A 24451-nucleotide genomic window follows, 5' to 3' on the forward strand; every position below is an offset into this window, starting at 1 on the left:
ACTTTACAGAAAGAATTGTATTTGGAATTAAGTATCCCCCTCTCTGAACTGAAATTATGTCACGTTATCTATAACCCACTGCTAGTTCATTATGTGTACCTTGTTTAATTTTATTTCCCAGCTGGATTTCTCTGTATAATTTCATACCAAAGAATGTCAGAAATGCACTGAATTTATTTCAAATTAAACTAAATAAAAGGACTATTTACTTTTTCCTTCATTTTTTCAATCTTCTTCACAGAGCTCCGTCTCTGGTGCCTTTCTTCTAGTCGAATATGAAATACAGGGTCTCCTGACCTCCCAATCTGTTTTTCTTCTTGCTTCTCTGCCTCCTTCAGTTTGCTTTCAGCACTGATGCTCTCTGCATGATACATGTGGTATGTTTTCATGACCTGCAAAAGGCAAGAGTCAAAGAAGAATTGGAGAAAATGAAAATATAAAGGTATATACAGAAAAATCATAGGGTCTTTGAGCAAAATGTTGGCTTATAAACATGGATCTTGTGTAAGTTTCTTCGCCAGTGGAAATTTAGGACTTTTGGTTGCATTTTTCTTTTCTGGTTTATTTAACAGTATTTCAAATAGGGATTTTTGTTCTTTCATTTTCTCTTAAAGGAAAGAGCAACAGCCATTCTTAATAAATTTCAGTATTCTTATCTTTAAGTGAAAATCTAAAAAAATGAACAACAAAACTAAATCTGTGTCAGTACCAAATCTATCTGATACATAAGTATCTTCTGGGCTAAGTAACAGCTTGGCTGCGGACACTGAATGTCTGAAAGCAGAAGGATCCCTTCAACACTGAGAAAAGGGGAGAGAAGGAGAGAGAATGGGAAGCTGTGGCCTGGGAGCAAATCCCCAGATAGCTGGATGGCTGTCCATGGCCTGGAAAGAAGTGTCTGCCCACTGCACAGCCTGAAGACTGGGACTGATGTAAAACCAGATGAGAACTGAAGAAGAAACTGCCTAATATGTAAGTTGTGAAAATGCTTTCCCCACAGACCCAAAGGCATCCTTCTGCTACACACCTGCTAGGTCTGCAGATGAGAGAGCTTGGGCTGCCAGCATGCAAATACATGCTTGCACAGGCCACAAAGAGGAAAAGGGACTGGGTCACCCCAGTCCTCCCTTTCTTCTTCAAGCAAGAAAAACAGCCTGAGTCCTGCGTAGTGAACAGCAGTCAATCACAACCCCATCTCTGCTGGGTAGGGCTCACTCTGCCCACTTCCACCAAAGGAAGTGTCTTTCTGCCTTCCCCAGTCTTCTGTTGTTTGTTTCTTTGTGCTGTTGTCTTAAGTTTAGAGCACTGAACAAAGCAGGAAGGCATCCTCAGGCAGCCAGAGGCCTCTTCTCTTCTTCTAAAAGGTGCCAGAGCTCTCACCAGCAGATATTATCTTTGGGTGGAGGCCATGCAAACCATTCAGCTGAAGGACACACAGCCAGGGAGGAATCGAACTGGCTGCTTGTGTGACCCATGGAGGAAACAGTTTTGGGAAGCTGCCTTGAAATATTCCCTTGGGAGAGTGGACTTTTTGTAACTGAGTATTCAGGCCAGCCTAAGGAATATCTGTGGAGTGGCAAAACATTACAGCTAGATATTGCAATTCACTACAGCACATCATAGCATGGATTGACACAAACCAGCTGCATGCCATGCCAGTGGGTGGCTGAACTGATGCCTATTTCATGTCCTGTGCATCAGAAAGACAAACTCTTCCAGAGAAATGCAATTTTGCATAACAATGTCTGTTATACACCATAACTGTGTATGCCACTACTTAAGACTCATGCAACTGATACTAAAAATGAAACAAACAACTCTTCACCAGCTTCCTGTAGTAAGGTAAAACAGTTAGTGACAAACACTAAAAGTGGCCCTGTTTTTATTTTAAGAAACATATGCTTATAGCTCTGTGGTGAAAAAAACGAACTGCCTGGAGCAGGACTCCATGTAATTGCTGCTGCTGCTCTACAGCACACTGTACTCCAAGGCCTGAGCAGAGTGCAGAGCTCCCTGCCCAAACACTGCCCACACCCACTGGGAACAACTGCTGCCCCACCAGTTCACATCTGCATGGATGAGGCAGAAAAAACTCCAAGAGACAGACAAAGCTGGGTTAGGAAGAGAAGGCAAGCCCACAAGGGTGAGGTGTGCAAGGTTCCCAGTTTAACCAAATAGCATGTTCAGTCTCCTGAATCGTGCACTGCTCCAAAGGCACTCTTACAGTTGTTGATGATCAGTACCCAGGGACCTTAACTCATACAGCCACATGGAAACAAATGAATTACTGCAAAGAGAAGAAACAGACTTTTTAAAGAAATGGTTTATATCTCTTCATATAAAAGAGAAGCACAGAAAGTGATATGGCTCTTATTAAAAATGATGGGGAAAGGAAATTAAAAGCAAGGTTGTGCCCTTTTCTTTTGGCCTTTCTATTCAAATCTTTTAAATGTTTCTTTACATAAGGCTAGAGGTGTTTCTTTTTGTTTTTTATCTTTTGTTCTGTGTCATTTCTAAAGACTTTTTATTGGTGAGACAAGACTAACTCATGCGCCTTACCACCTAGAAAAGTTACTTTCTTTTGCACTCTGCCTGCAGAGGGAACTATGGGTCCTGATGGAATTAACTCAAGAATTCTTCAAGAGCTGGCTGATGTCACTACAAAACCTCTCTCTCAGTTTTTGAGCAGTCTTGGGAATTGGCAAAGCCCAGACTGACTGGAAGCTAGCAAATGTTGCCCCAGTTTTCAAAAAGGGCAAGAAGGGCCCTCCCTGGAAACTGCAGGTCTGTCAACCCTACTTCAGTGCCTGGTAAAGCTATGAAGGAGATTATTCTGGGATGCATTTAAAAACACCTGAAAGACAACGCAGTCACTGGTCACAGCCAGCACAGCTTCATGAGAGATGTCCTGCTGATCAAACATGATTTCTCTTTATGGCAAGGCAGCCCACCTGGTTCCCACCAAGGGAAGCCAGCTGATGTAATCTTTCAGATTAATCATCAGATCTTTCAATACTGTCTCTCAGGGTATCCTTCTGGATAAATGTCCAGCACACAGCTGGATAAACACTTCATGTGATAGGTGAGCAACTCACCCATTGGCTGAGCACAGTTATAGTGAATGGGGTGACATCAGACTGGTGACCTGTCACTAGTGGGGTTCTGCAAGGCTACCGTAGGTCCTGTGCTCTTCAACATCTTCATTAATGACTTGGATACGTGACTAGAAGGGATACTAAACAAGTTCACAGCTGATACAAAACTGGGAGAAGCTGCTGACTCCCTCCAAAGCAGGGGGGCCCTGCAGAGAGACCTTGACAAATTAAGAGAACTGGGCAATCACCAACCTCATAAAGTTCATCAAAGGAAAGGTGTTGGGACTCTGGCCCTGGGATGAGGCAGAGCTGGATGAATGGACAGACTGGGAAATGAGAGGCTGGAGGGCAGTGCCATAGAAAGGGACCATGGGGTCCTGGTCAAGGGGAAGTCGGATATGAGTCAGCAGTGCCCTGGCAGCCAGGAAGGCCTCTCATGTCCTGGGAAGCATCAGGAACAGCATCACCAGCCAGGCAAGGGAGGGGACAACCTCACCTTAAGTATTGTGTGCAGTTTTGGGAGCCACAATAGAAGAGGGATATAAAGCTATTGGAAAGTGCCCATAAGAGGGCAACAAAGATGGTGAAGTGCCTTGAGGAGAAGCTGTATGAGAAGTGCCTGAGGTCACTTGGTCTCTTCAGCCCGGAGAACAGGAGACTGAGGGGAGAGCTCATTGCCATCTGCAACTTTCTTGTGAGGGGCAGACATTGATTTCTTCTCTGTGGTGACCAGTGACAGGTCCCAAGGGAATGGCCTGAAATTGTCATGGGAAGTTTAATTTGGATATTAGAAAAAAGTTCTTCACCCTGAGGGTGGCTGGGCACTGGAACAGACTGTCTAGGGTAGTGGTCATGGCACCAAGCCCTTCCTGAGTTCAGGAAGTGTCTGGATAAGATTCTAGGGCACACAACATCACTCTTGGGGATGGTGTTATGCAGGGCCAGGAGATGGATTCTGTAATCCCTGAGGGTCCATTCCAACTCAGCATATTCTGTGATTCTGTATCAAATATATCTCAAAGTTTTCTAACTGCATCTCAAAGCACCTAGGTGGAAAGAAGGATTTGTTCTGCTTGCCAAAAGCAGCAAGCATTGAAGTTCTTAAACCAGCAGATTAGGCATAAATGTCCTTCTGCAGTGGCTGACACTTCAGCTTGCTTCCTTGTTGAAAGAAGCACTCCTTGAATGAGTACAAGGGTATCTCTGTTCTCACCAATATCTCCACACTGACTCCACTAGCTTCACATCACCAAGGAGTGTTTTTTCCTCTCACTGCTTGCTTACAGCACATGCTACCAAATCCAGAGTTCTCACTCTATACTGATTGATAGGCAAGTTTCGTGGGAGAACTACATGGAACTCATAGCCTTCACAGGGAACCAAGACGTCTACTTGAAATCCATGTTCTCACAACAAATTCTGCACAATTTCTTGGTACAAATGGTTTCTTAAATAACTAAAATTCAAAAATAAGTCCTTTCTCTGTATTCACAGGGCTGGACATTAGACAATCAGTCCTACCCAAGCCTCACTGGCTTAGGAATCAATGTAGACTCTATAAAGAGCAGTGATCAGCCTAGGCACGTGACACCTGTCCAGTTTGTTATATTGATAGTATGCTTATCTCATGCACAAGTGACATCATTATTTTGCAAGCCTTTGGGGAAAAGTCTTAATGATTTCTGAGCCTTTTTCATGATGTGTCAATGCTTTTTTAAGAGCTGATATTGCAGCAGCTGAACTTAATTTGAGAAAGCATTAGAGAGACACGTAAAAATTGTGGAAAAATAAATGGGACCAAGCTAGGGAGTTGGCTCCCAAGTATTTCAGTGCATACTTCCCCAACAAATTGGCTTAGAATTTGCTGGCTAAGTTGCATATATGATTCTTTCCCTTAACACTATGTCATCTTTCTGCCTTGGAGTTTTTAAGATTGTTAGATACTGTTAAACACATTAACAGGCTTTCCTAAATAGACTTACTATATGGAAAGTTCTGAGATTTGTAGGCCTCTGATCTGTGAACATGCAACAGATTCACAGATCTGTTACTCGAACTATGAAACATGTAATAATGCTTCTCAAATGTCCACCAAACTGTTGAACTGACAGACCATCCTGTGAGAGCATCCACAACTGAACTGACTTTAGTTAGTCTCCAAATTGTTTACTGATCAGCCATCAAGTATGCACTGAAAAAAGAGAGCAAGGTTGTAATTTTGCAGATGCTGAACTGTCATAATGATATTTTCTGCATTTCTCCACTGTAGTGAATCAGCACTGTTAAAAGCATATTAGTACCTTTCTAAAATTAAATATTGAGTTTATATCCTATTAATTTAGCAGGTTTATTCTGCTGATCCAGTGATGCAAAATATATACTTATCAGATGACTGTGTCAGACTACAAGCAGATGAAAAAGATTATGCTATCCTAACTATGTACTCTCACATTTGTAGGTGACAGACTGTTCACTTGGTAGCATAAACATCTTAATTTGTGTGCCAAAGTTTCAGCATCGTTCGTAAGAGCTCAGCAAATAGGCTTAAGGCAGAAGTTGTATTTATCACAAGGAAGGACACACTAGAGTACATCCTTAGATAATTATTTTATTTAACCTCACAGTTGTTATCTAGGCAAATCCATCAACAAGACAGTAATTAGTGCAATACTTCTATGGGCCATAAGTGAAGAATGTTTCCATAGCAGGGGACTAGCTTTCCTTCTCTACACGCATACTTCTTATCTAGAAAACTCAAACCAAGGCAAGATAAAAAGCTACAGAGTTAAGATAGATTGAAATGACTGTGTTAACATGTACTTTATTTTTATAATAAAACTGTGTCATTAAGAGCCTTTTCAAAGTGTTTCTTGTGAAATAGTAATTTCCTAGCTCATCCCTGGCATATTTATCATGTTTGAATTGTTTTAGAATTGTCTCTGCTAAGCTGTGAGTTCTTCTCAGAAGGTGCAGTCACAAAGGTTTCATTAAATTGGGTTAGTTAGTGCTCTGCACAAGAAATAAGCAAAATCTTATGCCAGTTTTACCACACCAGTGGCCTCTAGCAGTTAAGCAGACTCAGTATGAGCTGTTGTCAGCATCCTGTTCACTCATTCCAAGCCAAACTCTGCTGTGGTTTTAGGAAGTGTCACTTATATATTACTATCAATACAGGATTACTGATTTCACCTTCTCAGATCTCTGATGTGCCACAGTAAACTGAACTTAACCTTTTGAAGAGGAATCAGATTCTGTGTTATTTCAGCAAAGAAACAAAGAAAATCTGTCAGCAACTACCTTGAAAAATTAATCAGCCAGGATTTTCAAGAGTAAGATAAATCAATGGAAAATGCAAGTGGCACAGCAGCCCTGTCTTTTTTAACATCCAAGTTGCTTTGGACTGTCCTCACTTTTTCTGAGCACTTTAAATTTGCATTGCTTGTGAAATGTGTGATGCCAGTAGGACTAATTTGGAAGGCCAAGTGGGAGCCATTAAGATGTCCTTTTATGATGTGCATCGCTTTTCTACACCATGTGCCCTCAGCCTTATTACTGGAACACCTTTGTATTTTCAGCAACCCTGGGACCTTCCTGACATCTTTAGAAGACATTTATGAATTTGTCCTGACCCCTAAATAAGTCCAGTGAAGACCTCTCTCCAACACAAGGAAAGTGTCTGCCTACTTTCTTTTCCCTGTGATTCCCCAGCATTCAGATACTATTGCTATATACCAGTACTTGATCTGACAAGGCAAGGTATTTTAGCTTCCCAGAGAAATAGAAGAGTTTGACTGGGGAGTTTTCTATGTTGCAAAGATGATTTATTGCAAAGTCAATAATCTGTTGTCTTTTTAAGCCAATGTGTAAGAAGATTTCTAAATTAATCAGTTCACAAAAGAATAAACCAAACATCTTCCAGCTTTCAGTCTGACCAACTTTTCTTCCTGTAAATGCCAGGCAAAACTCCTTTCTGTGACCCCAAACAACTAACTGAGCTCTCCTTTCCCCATCCCCCTCAATCAAAAGGCACACTTCATTGTAGTTTCTATAGCTTATATTCCTCTCTGAAACATGGGACTGATTCCTGGCTTGCACTGGCTGAAAGTGTGGTAAGGAGAGGAGTAAGGGAGGAGTGCAGCTGCAGACCTGAAAATACTGAGTGTCTGGCACAGCCACGGAGACACCAGGCACAGTTTTAAGTACTTGCCAGTCATAATTTAGTGAACTCACAAAGATACAAAATGAAGCTTAGCTATTAAATTGGTTTTAGAGTGATGTTTTCAGTCCTAATTTTAAAATCCATGCATAAAATACTGAAAATTGAAAATACAGAGTTTTAAAATGCTTTTTTGTTAGTTGTGAAACATGTCGAAAACCTATGTAATGTAACATTTAAAAAAACCTTTACATAGAAGAGATAGAAAATTAGAAAGTAAGGTTTCCCTTACAAAATTTTGATTATTCCAGCAAAATAAGCCCACTTTGTTCTGAGAACATCTGAAGTTGTTCATGTGCTTCTGTTCTTATTTCTTCAACAATCCTGTACACGATGTGTAGTTTTAATGAGGACAGCACAAGCTAAAGGCCTTAATTTACAGACCTTTGCTGTAAAATAAGGCATGATGATAAGAAATAGCCAGCTTATTAAAGCTTCTTCATACATACTATAAGCTCTGATACTTGCCCCTTACTCAGAGGCTTTAGAGGTATTTAAATTCCAATATGACACAACATTCTAAGTTACATTTCATGAAGGCACTTTTCCTTTCAAACAAATAGAACTAAACAGTAGGGAGAGACTTCAGTATTAGTATATTACTCACAGATTTCATATCAATTCGCTTTTTTTTTTTTTTTTTTGAGACAATGATTTATCTCACAATAGAAAGACTGATTTTTTAAAAACTTTTCCCCCCTCTATAAATCATGGGGTAAACAAGTAGATGACATTCCCTTTTTGTGACTGAGAAATGTCACTTCTGGAGATTAAAACTGTTGATACTTGTTCTGATAAGGCCACTATCATCTTATTCTGTACACAGTAAATGTCATAAAGAATTAAATGAGGTCCCTGTCTAGATACTGTTCTATCTTTGTGTACATGAGTAGATATAACACACAGATATGATGATGACCATTCTAAACATTCAAGCAGTGAAACAGATGCAACTTTGCACCATATTGTCACTTTATTATGTGTGGGCTTTATTTAGCTAAATGTGGACATGAACAGCTGACCAAGCCCTTTGCAATCAATGAAAAGCTGGACAATGATGTTAACAGTACAGATCACTTAATCTGAAACAGATTCTTGCATCTGATTAAAGGGGTCTCATCTGTCCATATTAGATTTCCAGGGACTTTAGCTGGAGCACAGATAGTGTGTTAAGATATTTGTATCTACATTGCAGATGTCTGAAAATCAGGAAAGTAAATTCCATCCCAAGAAACCATCTTGCAGCAGTAGCCTGACTCAAATTGTGGACAAATTCAGAATTTTTATAGCATAAAAAATATTCCCATTTAAAAAATAAATCTTAAATTCTGAGAAAGGAATTAGCATGCACTGGAAACCATAATGTGGAAGTTAATACCTGATGAAATCTGATGGTTATCAGTGTGCATATATAGCACTAGTGTGAGGAAAAAGAATGAAAATACCCAAGTCCAGTCCTGCAGATTTTCAGTGGTACTTCAGAAAAGTATTTCAGCACATGCTTCACTGTTTCCTTACCCTGGGAGCACAGGCACTAATCCCAAGCCTCGCCAGACACTGGAGTTATGCAACTGTTTAATTAAAACAAGGCTGTATCTTCAGGGCTTATTCAGCACTGAAGTCCCACTTGTGCCATGGCTCCTGCAGCTGCTGATCCCCTGCAGCTGTGTGAATTGTCTGCGCCTATCGCTGCTTTGCAGAAGCTGATCCCAGAACACTTCACTGAGTGCAGGCCTCAGCCAAGAAGGCTTTGCAGTATCACACCCTACAAAATCCTGGCGGTTTCAGACTAAAAACACCCCAAAGAAAATCCCAAACAAACAAACAAACAAACAAACAAAGTGGTGGTTTAGGAAGGCCTTGGCAATCTGTGTCTGTAACAATTAAAAAGAACTCAAGGCAGAAAGACAAGACTAATTTTCTTTGGATCTCCTTTTTGCCACCTAAATTGTTGTAGAGTTTAAATGTTCTTCAGCCCATCTACTGATGGCTGCAGAGTTTTCCCTAGGTCAAAAGAAAAATCACTAAGATGCACAAAACTAATGTTTGGGCTCTGCCTGTGGAGAAGTGATCACTGATAGCTTCCTAAACTTCACAAATGTTTCTTGATATCACTACTGTAAGGTTTTTTTATGGTACTCCAAATCTTGAGGATGGGGAACAGGGGTGCCTAGAGATTGTTATACAGGGTACTGGAGCATATATGTTTCAGTTCTTCCAGACCAAAAAAAAAAAAAAAAAAAAAAAAAAAGAGCATTTAAATGTACAACTTCCTGGATGAGCAGAAATCAACAGGCTTTTATAAGAGATGCATATCACCAATTCATCTTAATTCTACAGCTGTGTTTCAAAAAAAGGGTAATTTTTGCTTCTTTTCCTTTTCACAACATACCACCTCAGAAAATAGCTGGGGAAATAATTATCAGGTAGATGAGACATTGTTTTGTAGTACCAAGTTGTGTAAATGGATTTCAAACAAGAAAACAGAAATTCAGACCTAAGTTCTCTAAGTTCTGCTGATTCCTACAGATCAGCAGGAGCTTGCCAGAATGTTGACAGTGTTTTTTTTCTTGATCTCTCTAAATGGTATGGGAAGTCTACAAAACCCTCTGTTTTTCCTTTCATTATTTACTTATCCCAGTCAGGGATGGGGAGGGGCACATAAGTAACATTTAGATAGCACAGCACTGGATCTGCAAACACCTATGATTTTTATGGAGTGTAGTCCACAAGTCAAACTAAGCAGCATGGACAAAAACAAAGCAGAAAAGAAAGAAGTTTGCTCTGGTAAGCTCTGAGTAGAAATGTTTCATTAATAAACAACAAAAGTTCTAATAAACTGGCTTACCAGAGTCTGGGGGGAAAAAAGGGTCGAAAGTAAAGAGTAATCCTGAAAGCATTAGCATATGTATTTTAAACAAGTGAGTAGTCTTTTCAAAAATATAGTTTAGGCTTGTGTAAAACACAAAAACAAGTAACTCCACTGGGGGTAACTTAGTGGATGAAAGTCCACTTAAAGCTTACAGAAGTAGTTTGATATGGAATTTGTATAAGATAAGCTAAGTAAGTAACTGTACTTACTGTGTAAAGCTCGTTAAGTACTTTCATTAAGTCTTCATGAAGCTGAAATGAAATCTCTTTACTCTGTAATTAAAAAGAATCATTAGAAAAGGGCATGTAAAAACTGCATCATACACTTGTTTCTTGATATTTATACTCATTGCTCATCCTAGACAGTGAATGCAATGTTGCTCCCAAAAACCATTCTGAATTACAGTGCACTAAAAAGAGTGATTCAGGGATGCAGAGGCAGACAGATAACATCTGGACAGAAGACTCCTAAAAAGAAACCCAGAAGTAATTTTAAGGTATTTTTCCCATAAAGCATCAGGAAATTAGGTGCCAACAGAAAGGGGAAAGTTCAAGATTAATGTTTTTAACAGGACAAACTGTGTACTGTTTTATAATTGCTCTGATATATACAAAAACAAAACCATGCAGAATGTGATATTCTAGAGGGACATCCTGCCCAATTTTGCATCTAGTCTTTGTTTCTCAGCACATACAACTATCTAAATATTTATGCAAGAAATAATTGTGGCTCCTCTTTGAAACAGATACCCAACTGCATAATATTCCACACAGTGGGCTGCTGAACCAGCTTTGTTTAGCTTTTCTGGACTGTGACTTTACTTTCATTCTAACCCAGAAAAAAAAGAAATGCTTAGCAGCAGTTATTATCAAAGCAGATATGTCAAAACAAGAGCATTTAATTGGAGTCTCATTGAAATATATTCCTTTGTTAGTTTTCCACAGCAGCTCAATCTGATGAAAATGGTGGCAACTGTGCAAGAGTTGAAGGCATTTGTATCACGGCCTTTGGAAAACAGCTACAGAACAGAGCTATGGGACTTGGCAAACAGCCTGGCTACGCTTCTGCTGTGATGCTCAGCATTCTAACATCCATGCTGGAAGCGTCAGATTTTTTTTCTGTGAATAAATTGATAATTAGTCTGGCTTCTAAAAACTTCAACAGCATGATAGATAATGGCCTTAGCTATGAGAAGTACTATGTATTTGTATGGAAGCCAAAGGAAAATCCTCAGGGACAACTCATCTCCAAAGCTGCTAGTGCATACTTGGCCATCACTAAAACAACTGAAAGAATAATGGGTTTCTGAATGAGAATTTGCAGCACAACATCCACGTATGAGGAGAAACCACACCACACATCCCACCCATTGTGTCTTCCAGGAGGATGAAAGAGATACATACAGTAGCTCAAACAGAAAATTTGGGGTGTTTTCTTCTCCTGCTCCTACTATCCTGTTTTAACTCTGGGCACCCATCATATCACTTATCAGTATTCACTCCAATCATTAAATGCAAGATGGTTTTATACTGACAAGAAGCTAGGAATATAACTTAAAAAAACACTTCAGTGAAATTCTTGTATTCCCAAGGGCATTAGCTGCAGTAGCTCAGGCACAGTAAGACAAGTGCTCTGAAGCTGAGGTACACAGAATTACTGTGAAACTTTCTTTATTGCTCATACTTTTCAAAGACGTACTTTCATGAGGTATGCATTAGTTCCAAAGTATCTAGAACACAAGGCTTACTACTTCCATTTCTTTGCAAATATAGATTATTTTCACCTAATAAGAAGGACAAAATTTCTTATATGTAACAGTAGAGTGCTTATGAAGAATTGAAAAGGACTGCAGGTTTGCAAGCTGCTGTAGGGAAATGCCGTAAAATCTTTAGCAAAAATTCCGAGTTGCTTTCAATTGCTTTACATTGGCACCCTGCCTTTAAAAGTCAGCATTGCAGCTCTAACACAGCTTACACATCTCAAAGCTCCAAGAAGAGGCCACCTGTTTATTCTTGGATAGACGCGTCTATAGTGCTGAATGTGAGTTGTTTATAAAATTACTTTAGCAGAAAGAAGGGCAAAACATACAAATAAGATGTTTGACATTAAGACGAGAGCATACCCATGTAGGAGGGAACTCTAGATGAAGTGCAGCTTCAAGCAGTTTATCCCTTTTACTGTAAGCAAAGCACACACAGCTCATTGAAGGATAGACCCTCCCCTTAATGCAGTCCCACCTTGATGCAAGTAGACACCAGATGAGCTGAGGATTTGGTGAATGATCACTATTTACTAGGACCCATTTTTTCCCTTTGCTCCTTTCAAGCTCTGTCCAGCACTGAAATACAAGCAGTCCAGCTCTCAGGACTTACTGGCTATCATGCACACATGATCTTTTCCAGGGCAACACAGTGATCAAGGGTAAATTTGAAAGTGAATGGAAGAGATCACAACAGAGAAAGATGCTTTTATAGAAGGACAATAAGATTTAAAATGGAAAGCAAAAAGAGAAGGAGGGAGGTGATCAGCAAAAAGAGTGAAAATTGGGAAGTGACAACCAAGCTATGCCACACAATCACAAAGGAGTCACCCCTCCACCACTTCATGTGTGGACTCCAATTAGCAGAGGATGCCTGCAGTGATGGATAACATTTTAAACTATTTCAAGTCTGATGAAAGATTTTGTAGAAATTGTCCAAAAAAAAAAAAGAAATTTGGTTAAACTTAGCAGTATAAAAGGGATTTATTTTTCAAGAACCAATACATTTTTCTTTACCACTTAGGATCAATAAACACTGACTTGAGTGGCAAGCAATATGGCTTTTAGTGTGTAATATATGGCATGTTAGAGTACCAGTTAAGAAGTTAATTTAGTTTCAGTGGTTAATTGCTTTCCTATTTCTTGCTTATGCTACCTATTCCCTGCAGTAGGGCTCAGCATGTGTGAATGGTGTGCTCCTCTAGGAGCCTGTCCACAGGGTACCCAAACAACAGAAAGTAAGATGCAGCACACATTTTTCCAGAGCTGAGTTGATAGCTCTAAGCAGGCTATTAAAACCTGACAAACAATCACTGAAGGAGCTTAGTTATTCACTGTGCCCCTAAGAAATGCACTAGTACCTATTAACCAAAGGAATAAAGAATATAATAAAAATGTTAGAGCACATGCAAATTCCTGCTAAAAATATTATATATGTTACTAATCTGATGCAAGACATTAAGAGACAGTAGTGTATTGTTTTCACAGACTAGCAGCATAGATCATACACATGCAACCAACAAGCAAATGTACCTAAACCCTCCTTTCAGTATGTGCTCAACCTTCAACACATCAGCGCTCCTACTGAGGTTATCAAGATTTGTACTTCTGGATAAAAGTCTGAGAAACTTAAAATTTTATTCCACATTAATATCTTTTCATTGAAGTCTGTTAAAATTTTTTCCATACATTTCAGCTAAAGCATAATTTGGCACTCCAGCTTTACTCTTGTTTATTTTAACTGAAATTTAAGGGTCAGTCCAGTTCTTCCTGGAACTCTTTAGTGTCTGTATTTAGCCTACACAACTCTACTCAGTTAACATAATTTAAGGAAAACATTCTGTGCCTACTGCTTTTAAATAAGTCTGCTGCTGGTCCCCGTGGAAAGTGAAGTGCAAACCCTTCTTTTATGGAGGTTTCATGAGCTGCGTGACACTAACATAGCCAACTCAGTAAAATTTTGTCCCAGACTTGCCAGTCTATAGCAACAAACAGCTTTGCTATCCTTTTAAACATTTAAATGTTTAAGAAAATGATGCAAAAAATTTATATGCCACAATCTGTATAACACCAAACAGATTCAGTAGGTAGTCATAGTCCTTGTTAATAGCCAGATTAAGGAACTAAAATATTTATTGTGCTTGGTTTCTCCAGCATCTTTTACTGTAAACATTGGAAGATATGTTCATCTTGGTTTATGCAGATTTCTGTCCAAGGAAAATACATGTTTATAAATTATAAATATACAAATCTGCTTAAGGATTTTGTAAGTATGTGTTTATACAGTTGATTATTACTGCTGGGGTAACCAGAATCACTGCATAATACTTTTCCCTTCTGCTTGACATTTCTCCTTATTACTTTATTCTTTAATTGTCCCCATGAGGCCAGCTACCCCATCTGCCTGAAGAAACATGCAAGGTTTGAACTCCGCTACTTCATTTTTGCAATTTTATGTGCGGCATGAAGGGCAGACATCGACAGCAATCTTACTGCTTTTATATGCCAGCAACTAAAAAGAAGAGATTAGATGCCTGTCTGAAAGTATGAGGCCTGACATAATGTCTCCCAACAAATGCTACAAAATCTCTGTACTAGATCCTGTCTTAGTCTTGCATTTAGTAGATTTAAACAGATGCCAGTTCCTGACCCCTGGAAAAAAAAAGAATGACCAATAGCTCCTGGGAAAACAAAATTAATTAATATCAACATGTTAAGGAGGCTAGACTAGACAGCAAAGCCATATACAATCAGGTACTTGAATACAACACATCCAGTCCCATCAGACCATGTAAGGCAAAGCCAATAGGGATCATTTCCCCAAAACAATCCAAATATCCAGACAGATGCATGAATGCACACAAAAGGAAAAACAGAATGATGAAGAACAGAGACTGAGACAAGGACAACGTACAAAGCCTAAGGAACAAGGACACCCTCACCACTATATTTTACCAGATCATCATTGGCTATTGCACACACCTTTTACAGAATAAATAGAGAAAGGGGCTGCTACAAACTTATGGCTTGTGCTATATCACACATAGGAGGGGTAACAAAACAATACTCCAGTGGAAAGCATGGCAGGGAAAGGAGGAAATTATTGGATCTTTACTACAATTCAAGCTTGAGTCAATCTTAAGATACAAATTCAAGCCACACTCTTCTAGAAAATGTTGGGCTCACTTCATGGAAAAGTTTCACTTGAGAACCAATATCCCCACCAGCAAGATGGAAAAAGTCAGTACTGTCTATCATTGAGAAGCAGAATTGGAAGTCCCATCTTCTTGGAAGGAGAAAGGGGAAGTAAAAAAGAGGAAGTAGAAAGAGTTAAGAAGTTCAGAGTATTATGACTTTGCTGTTGTCTCCCCTTATCTTGCTTGTGGGCAATGGGGCAATCCACCCTGAGACACTTTTTCTTTCTGCAGCAGGAAGACTGAGGTTTCAGAGCAGCACAATGATGATCTGCTCTGATCATGGCCTTGGTGTGTGTACTTACTCTCCACACTTGGAAATGGAGTAAAGCACCTTGCTGCTACAAGACTGATGGAGAACTAAAACAAGATAAAAGTAGTGATGTCTAACACCATTAGATTAATAAGCTGTAAGATATACAACTGGAAGATCTAACCATTGAATACAGAGAAGCTTGACTAACTGCTATTTGTAAACTATAGAATCACAGAACTGTAGACATTACATGCTCTTGAGTCCAACACTGTGAGAGCCAACAGAGTACAGATATTTCCTGCTCTTGACCGTAGACTGCAGTAAGACACTAAGCACACACTTGTTAGTGTATTTTAAAAATCTTCTTATTTCTGCTTGTTATTTATATTTATTACTTAGAGAGACAGTATATATTTCACAGAACAGTATGATCAGATTCCAGAGCAGAAGTATCTGCAGGACATGGTTAGTCTCTACTTTAATCCAAAATCTGAACAGTGAACAAATTCCATATGCTTTCACAGGGATATGATACCTATTGAGACTGATTATACTTTTCTCTGACACTATTTTATTCTAAATACATTTTTTCTGAAAGTAATCTGCAGAATCACAGAAATTGACAGAAATTGCTTAAATATGATATTTGATGTTAAAAAATCTCCAACAAAATCAATGCCATTATCTTCAGGGAGAATACAATTTTGATGGAGGACACTGGTGACTGTCACCTTTCTCACTCTAAGCGCACCTTCTCTTTGCCCCTGTGACCTCTCTCCTGCAAAGAGAACTGTAGGAGAGTACATGTGTTTTGCATCTGATCTTTTTGTTGCCCAGTAAACATCCATTATGCAGTTCTGTAAGTACCTTAAGTTAGACTGCTCATTCACATCTCACACAAATTATCACAGGATCATGGAAGGGTTTGGGCTGGAAGAGCTTCATCATCAGTTCTGCACCTGGGAACTAACAGCAAATAAATCACCAGTACCCTGCAGCAAGCACCATAGCAAGAACTGTCCACACTGGGGCTTAGTGGAAATACCAAACTTCTGCAACAAGTATTGAGCTTGACAGAATGTCTTAAAAATGTGTGCTCAGAATTGGTACTGGTGAACAAGCACTGCCACACTGAGTCCATGTGTCCATGAATCTCACTTATACCATACCATACATACCATCTGCATGTCTTCCTGTCACCCTTCCCCTAATGTTATGGGACTGGCTCAGATGCCTGCACAGAGCCTTTGCTTAGCTCACTCTGCCCACGCTCCACCTCAGCTAACAGCTGTTTGAAGTAACATTCTCACACTGAGTGTCAGCTGGCAAACCCTGATGAAAGGTAGCAAAGGGCTGCTGGGGATCTGGGCTCTACTAGTGTCAGCTTCAGGTTATGCATGGCAGGACCACCTCAATTTCCCTGCTCTTCTTTCCCCTTTTATATTCCCAAGTTAGGAATATAAAAGCAAGAGCAGATGCTAGCTCTTCTTCAAGAAGCTATGCTAGAAAAAGAAAACTTGAAATGTTGCACCTGCATGGGAACAACATGGAGGACAGAGACAAGTTTATCAGGGAGATGGGACAATATGCCTCCTGTTAACACACTGAAAATATCCACGTATTTTCCTTTCCTTTTGAGAGAGAAGCTTCAGCAATTTCCATTAATAAATCATGAGTGAATATAAAAGGACACACACTTGCTCACTGAAAACTTTAACAAGATACGATTTAACAGTCTCCCTGGACAGAAGGGAAGAAAAAGAAAAATTTCTAGTGCCAAAAAACTGAATTACGCTGAAAGCAAACAGGTTTGTCTAATAATGCACACCTATTGAAGAAGATACTTCTGAGACATAAACAGAGGGAAAACTATTCCAGATTAAAAAAAAAATTCTACTGGTTTGCAACTCTGAGATATCTGCACATAGGCAGTACTGCAGCTCGTTCAAATCACTTTTCTCATTATTGGATCAATTTCTATAACTATCTTCCATTTCATTAAATTGAGTGGTCAGTAAATTACAGTTTTACATATCAGACATATTATATGAACAACCCATTACTGAGAAACAATAAACTTCAACTCTGTCCCTGTTACTGGTTTTAATGCATACCAGGAAGTTCAATTTAAGTTTTTACTTTAATTTCCTCTAAGTACAATCTATGTGCTCCCTAAATGATTCTTCTCCCCACCCCAGTGCTATCTGCAATTCTGGTCAGGTATATATGAAACCAGTTCCCTGTTTTGAAAACATTAACTTGGGTACCGCAGCTATCACTTCATCACACAATTTACATCTTTTAACCTTTACTCTTCTTGAACTCTTTTGTATGCTGCTTGTCTACCAGCATCTCGCTGTGACTAATATATATGCATTTATAATCTATTTTTCTTTTGAAACATTTTAACAACAATGGCTGCAAACATGTTATGTAGATCTTGAGCTAAGGTTGCTTAGAGTGCTTGCTCAGTACATGAGGGATTTACACACCATGCAAGTGTTATGAAAATACATAAGAGTCACAGACAAGGACAAACATGTACAGAGACAACACTTAAAGGATCTAACAGAAATACTTATGTTATCAAAAGAGTATGTTCATATTTAATATTAGGAAGAAAAGAAAATACTTTTTGGAGAACTGCAGCGTATGCCACCAACTTTATGTCAAGGGACTAAAAAGTAAACTCTTGTTTTGTATTCAAACTGTTTCACAATGAAATTCTTTTAAAAATAATTAATTAATATAGTGTTACTATTTTGGGAGTCATAAGTGAAAACTGTTTCCTTCTGCATGGGCAGACAAGTGTGCTTTTTAGAGAAGGACAGGCTTTTCCCCCTGCCTTTTGGTTTTTTTTAGATTCAGCTCTTAAGGTCACCAGCATACACAGCAGGATCCCAGGCATTTCAGCACTAAGTATCTGCTTCAAAGACCAGTCATCAAGAATTTATATGTATGCTAAAACAGATTTTATGCTGTGTGTGCTGAATCTTCTCCTCACAGGCTAGCTATTAGGACACTTTTGCCTCCCTCATGCATCTTATAAGCCTGGATAGAGGGCTGCAGGAGATGCATTACCTTCTTGAACATTCTGGTGGAGTCTTCACTTATCTGCATGAATCGCATGATCACATTGTTCAGGTAGATCTCACTCAGTGTTGCATGGTCTTTGCTTTCTCTTCTCACTTGGTTCAGGAGTAAGTACCAGCAATTCACTGGTGACAAGAGGTTCTGGTCTTTCCTGAGGAAGAAGATACACACATGTATAATGTATAGAAATGAAAAGGTTGTGTTATTAACTGAACCGTCTCACTGACATTTGCAGTCATAACTTGTTACATAAAAATAGCTGCATCTGAACAGTCTATCCATTCGTGGGATAACTCAGGTTAGGCAAGCCTCAGATGACTTTTAAGATACATTCAAGTCCCATGAGGTGTGGATACTCTGCAAACCACCTGAAAGTATAAAATATCTTGCCACAAAGCTTAGAGATGGACTACTTGTGAATGTTCAAAATCAATAAAGGTCATTCCTGGAAGAGTAACAGTAATTAATTTTTGACATTAGAAATAAACAAGCACTGGAAGCACAACCCAAATCCTTCTTGAGCAAAATTGCAGGTGTAACTGTCTCACTGCATTGGATTTGTATAACTGACGGTTCAGAAGAAAATGTCTCAAGCATCCATATTCTGTGAGCAATGCTCATAAATTCACAGCATTCATAAATACATTGCTACTGCTAGTCCTAGATGTGTCAATAACAAGACAAGAGCAGGACTGGACTGTTTCCAGTGATCCAATCCTGAATTCCCATGACAGACTGTTTGCAATGCAGGCCCAGTCCCAGCTTTAATGTAGCCATAAGTGAAATCAAATATGACTTCTCATTTCTTTTACACAAGGCAAAATAAAAATACATGTAGTCCACAACTATTTCACAGACAACAAAAACTTTACATAATTTGTCTTATGATTTCATTGGCATTTTAGTATAAAGTCTGCCTTTCAACCAACTGGTCCAAAAACTTGCTGTTCCTTTTTTTTTTTTCCCCCTCTTTTACAGGGATTCTCCTTTAGTTAAAAGGATAAAGCACATGAGGGTAAAACAGGCAGAAGTGGTGACGAATTGAGGGAGAAACTCCTGCAACTCTTGGCAAACTCTTCTAATAATTAGCTAGTCTCATTGTTAGAAATATGCCCTTTAATTCCCATCTAATTGTCTACTTTTAGTTGTCACCCTCAGAATCAAAGCTACAAGGGATGATTAACAGAGAAATTTATCATTAGTGCTTTGCTTTACTATGAATCAGGAGTTAAGAAAACTTCCTCCATTTGTTCCAGATAGACATCTTAGCAGTGTTACTTCACAGCCAGGGGTTTTATCAGCCAGGTCAGACAACATGAGCACTCCTGAAGGGCCATGCTGATACTACATGGTCCTCACTGCTTCTGCATGTCCCGAAGCTGATTTCAAAGACCTTCCTGATTGTTCTGGGTGCAATGGTGGGAACAGCTCAGGGGACCAACAACATAGGCTACTTTTGCTGTAACCTGTTCTCAGAGCAGAGAACTGCAAGAGCAAAGGCAAAGGTAGAACTGGAGTCGTAACTCCCATGCACAGCTGCCAGTCTGGATATAACATGTTTAAGAACAAGGAAAGATGCTTGTAAACATAAGGAAAAAAGCTTTTGCCACAAGCAGAATAAAAGCCAGGGCTCTCTGTGAAGTGGTGACACATGCACAGTTGGTTATTTCTGAGAATCACTGAGTAACTAAAATGAATTTTAAGAAATATATATTAATGCTCTTTGAACTGTTTAAGCTGTATTTGATTAACCTTTCCTTTGCCAGATCTATTTGGAAAAGACTTTTGTCCTGAAACAACAGTTTTATCTGTGTATCTCTAGCACAGCTCTGAGTGAACAGTGGGAAAATTATTTTTTAGTTTCACAAACACAAAATACTAAATCCCTAAGCATAACAGGGTCAGACACATGCATTCATTAATCAGCTCAAGTCAGGAAAACAACCACATGAGACTATGTCAGCAAGTGATGCACATGAAGCATTTCAGAAAACATACTGTACGTTATGAAACTATGCCATTAAAAGGGTACATTGGATTGTAAACAACGCATAACGTTCACATCCTCTTTATTCCCAGCAGAGAAGTGAAGATACAGCAAAATTCACATGCAACAACAAATCAAAATAGCTTAATTTCTTAATGTCATTCTTGGCCAAAATTGTCTTTTTTTGTTACTGTTGTAACGTTGACTGACCTTCATGCAGATGCTTCAAAATTCTATCAACTCCTCTAGAAATGAGCACACAGATTTTCAAGCTTTTGGAGCTCTGCATCTCTTCTAGATACTGGCTGTATTTTGGGTGGTTTAAAATCCAAATGGTAGGTTAGGGATAGTATTTGTACAACTTACCTTTTAGAAACTGAAACTACTTGTCAGAAGCTGACATAAGTAACTGCATAGAGCCACATCAATACTAGTATTTAGGCACAAATCTACCTTCAACTGCAATGAGAACTGCTATGCTGCTAAACAGGGGTGAAAAATTTAAATAGGCCTTTGAACTTATTGTTGTACCAGCAACAGGTACAACATGGGGGTGGATAGGCAAGCAGGTTTCTCTTACTTGTACTGCTGATGATCCTTTGTACTCCTTGTTTTTGCCATGAACCTCTCAGCCAGTTTTTCCAGGTTTCGAGAATACTCCATCTCTATTTCCGACTTCTTGCGGAAGAAATCCTGCAGATCCTGAAGAAGCTGCACTCTCATTTCAGTCTGCTGCTCCAGGCATTTCTGTTGCTCAACGAGTTGAGCTCGGATCTCTAATGAGACAAACAAATATTCACTCAGGTCAGTAAAAGCAAATTAACTGAGTGTTACCAACCAAAACTACAAACATTCCAGTGTACTTCATCCTCACAGCTACACCAGCTGCAGCTGGATTTGAGGTCCCGTCCCGTGGTGGGACACAGCAGTGGCAGTTCTCACTTCTGCCACCACATGCTTAATGCCCATCATCCTCCCACCTGCTGTCTCACAAACATCTGTGACAGGGGCTCAGGTGAGTCTCCACCTTCCTCTCCCATCCCTCTTCTGGGCTCTGGCACTAGCACAACATTCCACTTGGAGTGATCTCCTTGCAGAAGGTGGTGCAGCCCTGAAGAATAGCTGGATAAACAAGCACCCTTTGGGCCAGGATCAGCCTGCTGACTGTCAGGTGTTCTATCTTCGTGTACACCATGGAAACAACCTTGTGATAAATCCTGGAGGCATTATCCATTGTAACTGTGCACAGGTGAGCTTCCATGTCTGCCCTATCTCTGCCAGGGAGGGAACCGGTGTACCATACAGGCATCCAACAATGTTTTACAGCAAATAGAGAGGAAAACATGTACCTATACTTGGAGACAACTATTTGAAAATTTGTACAAGGTTCCAGAGACTGTAGAATAATTTTCAGTATTTAAAAAAAAAAAAATTTAGAAGAATCTCAGTTTAGAAGAGAATATATGCTCACATATAGTGAGCATATATTCTCTTCTAGAGCAATAAGGAAAAGCCTCCAGATATCCTACCACTTTTTGCCATATGCAAAATTACTATGTAATAGGGTTTTTATTTTAGAGATTTCTGGGCTTTTTGATTTTCTTTCATTTTGGTGGGTAATTTTTTAGCACTTTTATTTCCTGAGTGCTAACCAGTTAAATACATTCTGAGAACATTTAGTCTAAAAGGATCCCTCTGGTTCTTTAGAGTTCATTACACTTTTATCAACTGCCTAGACACAGTGTATTCCAATACTGTGGAGTAAAATGAGGAGTAAACACTTTCTGACAATAATATATGTGTATATTTTTTACACAGTTTAGTTCTATAATAAGGATTTATCAACAGCAAAACACCCAGAAATGATGTCCATGTAAATGCAAAATTGTTGTGAAATTTTACTTGATTCTTAATGACGTAATCATACTGTGGGCAAAAAGATCCTGGAAATCTTCAAAGCCCACAGCATAGTTTGAAATAGAAGAGCATTCTAAAAGTCATACTAACATCACATGGAACTGCAAACCACTAAGCAGTAATAACATTGCAAATATTATCTGATGCAACTAGGATCTACTGCATCCTTACTGATCTTAGAGCAGGTATGAAGGCAGAGACCCACTCTGCTTGGATTCAAATGTGTATACTGAAATAAGGTAGTGTGAGCACAGAAAATTGTTAACCAATATATTTGCTGGAGGAGGGAGACACTGCAGTATTTTCTTCCAGATCTACTGTGAGCTACCAGCTGCCAGGTTAATCATTAATGAGACCATCCATTTTTATAGTCTGGGAGGTGAACCAAAAAATTCATGGTTTGGTTTTCACTTCATTTCAAATCAGTTTGTTGGAAAAGAAACCATGCCTCCAGCAAGGATGAGCCACTGTAATACAACACTGTATCAATGACATTCATGTACACAGAGGAGAAAATCACATGAGAGCTGGAAGGTTAACAACAGAAACAGATGCTCAAAACCACTTTTTTAGGTGTCAACTACTGTTAATATTGCAGTCATGGAAAAAACCTGTGTATGGGGAACCAGCTGTACAGATCCACTGGTCAGAAGCAGCAATTTTGTCAGTAAGCTGGAGTTTTCACTAAATCCAGATCCATGTACATGGTCATGATACTTCAGCCATCTCTCCTTCCCACTCAAGATTTTCTAGCAGTTACTTTGAAAGCAGCGTTTTGTACAGAGCAACTATGTTCTGATTATTTTGTAGGTCAGTGTACCTTGCTGCTATAATTCTTCTTTTTTAGGCAGGCTTTTGCCATAGCAACAAGAATGAGAAAGATTTTAGAAACAGGAATATATGAATAGAAATACAAGAAACAATGAACAAGGGACAACAGATAAAATATGAGAAACTGCCTAAGCTTTTTGACGCTGTCTGGATTTCCAGTGGACAATAGTGGCTTCCTTCAAACTTGTATTTTAGGAAACAAAATTGATTGAAGCATGATCTATGAAAGCTGATGGAGATGTACAAGCTCTGAGTAAGGCTGGTAAAATTAGGGGCTCAGGGGGCTGCAGCTTTATGGAGGGAAGCTCTCTAATTTCTGGTTATTTGAATCTCAGCCAAGAGAAAGAACATGTTGATTCCAAAAGGCTAAGCCTGTGGCCTCCTGCTGGAGGAGAAAAGGGGGAGATGTAAATCCCACTCATGCTAGCTGACCACAGCCAGTCCAGAAGTGACTTCAACAGCAGTCCTCCTTCCAGTCTTTCATGTCATTCTGCTCCTCCATTTTTAAACTTTTCTTTTACTAATAACATATATAAGGCCATACTGGCAGGCTGAGGAGATGGCAATGAATAAGAAATCAGATCAGAAAATATTGTGATTTCCATTTTCTGATGAGAGCAGTGGATCAAAAAATAAGCAAGCAAGCAAGCAACCAACCAACCAACCAATCAACCAACCAACAATAAACCCCCAGAACAAGTACTGGAAAAACAGGCAGGCATCCTGAGTGGCTGTGTGTGACAAAATCACAACTGTCCAGGTACTATTAACTGTAATAGACTACCCATTACCTACTGCTACAGAAAAATGCACCAAGGCAATGCTATTTTCTTTAACCATGTGTGATTTCCCTAGGGCTATCAAGAATGGCATGGAAAATTGCTGCACTGTATTCAAAGAAATAAAATCAGTATAGTCCAAATTCCATGGATACAAAGACAGGTGCAGCAAGTAAGGGAAGGATCTTTATTCTTATTTTGCTGGCACATTTAAATTTGAAGCTGAATTGGTACCAGTTGTAATGGGCAATGACATTGTCCCATTCTGCTCTGCTGAGTGGCTGATGTCAAATTGCCAGGCTATTTTGTGCCAGGAAAAGACCCGCTTAAACCCTGGATGAGTTAACACCTTCTCCTTCTTTTCTCTTGGCAGCTTTGAGTCAAAGCTCACTGGTTTTCTGGCCAGGGGCAGGCTCAAAAGGAATCCCATCCATTTATACTGCAGTTTGAAC

The 24451-nt window shown here is 39.3% G+C and overlaps 1 protein-coding gene across 6 annotated transcripts in view; it reads right to left on the reverse strand.

Annotated features, from left to right (window-relative positions):
* SRGAP1 (SLIT-ROBO Rho GTPase activating protein 1) overlaps positions 1 to 24451 on the reverse strand; it is a 139726-nt gene that overhangs the window by 50546 nt on the left and 64729 nt on the right. For 5 of the 6 annotated variants that reach the window (XR_009486568.1, XR_009486569.1, XM_059846983.1 and 2 more), the window contains exons 2-5: positions 21053 to 21248; positions 18474 to 18636; positions 10393 to 10455; positions 210 to 392 (exon numbers count right to left, since the gene is read on the reverse strand). Coding sequence is in view for 4 of the 6 variants with exons in the window: in XM_059846983.1 (XP_059702966.1) it covers positions 210 to 392; positions 10393 to 10455; positions 18474 to 18636; positions 21053 to 21248 (605 nt within the window). In the remaining 2 variants the exon portion in view is untranslated. The remainder of the gene's footprint in view (positions 1 to 209; positions 393 to 10392; positions 10456 to 18473; positions 18637 to 21052; positions 21249 to 24451) is intronic. The other variant, XM_059846982.1, reaches the window with a different exon arrangement.

Source organism: Haemorhous mexicanus, chromosome 5 (assembly GCF_027477595.1).
Source record: "Haemorhous mexicanus isolate bHaeMex1 chromosome 5, bHaeMex1.pri, whole genome shotgun sequence".
Classification (NCBI taxonomy): Eukaryota; Metazoa; Chordata; class Aves; order Passeriformes; family Fringillidae; genus Haemorhous; species Haemorhous mexicanus.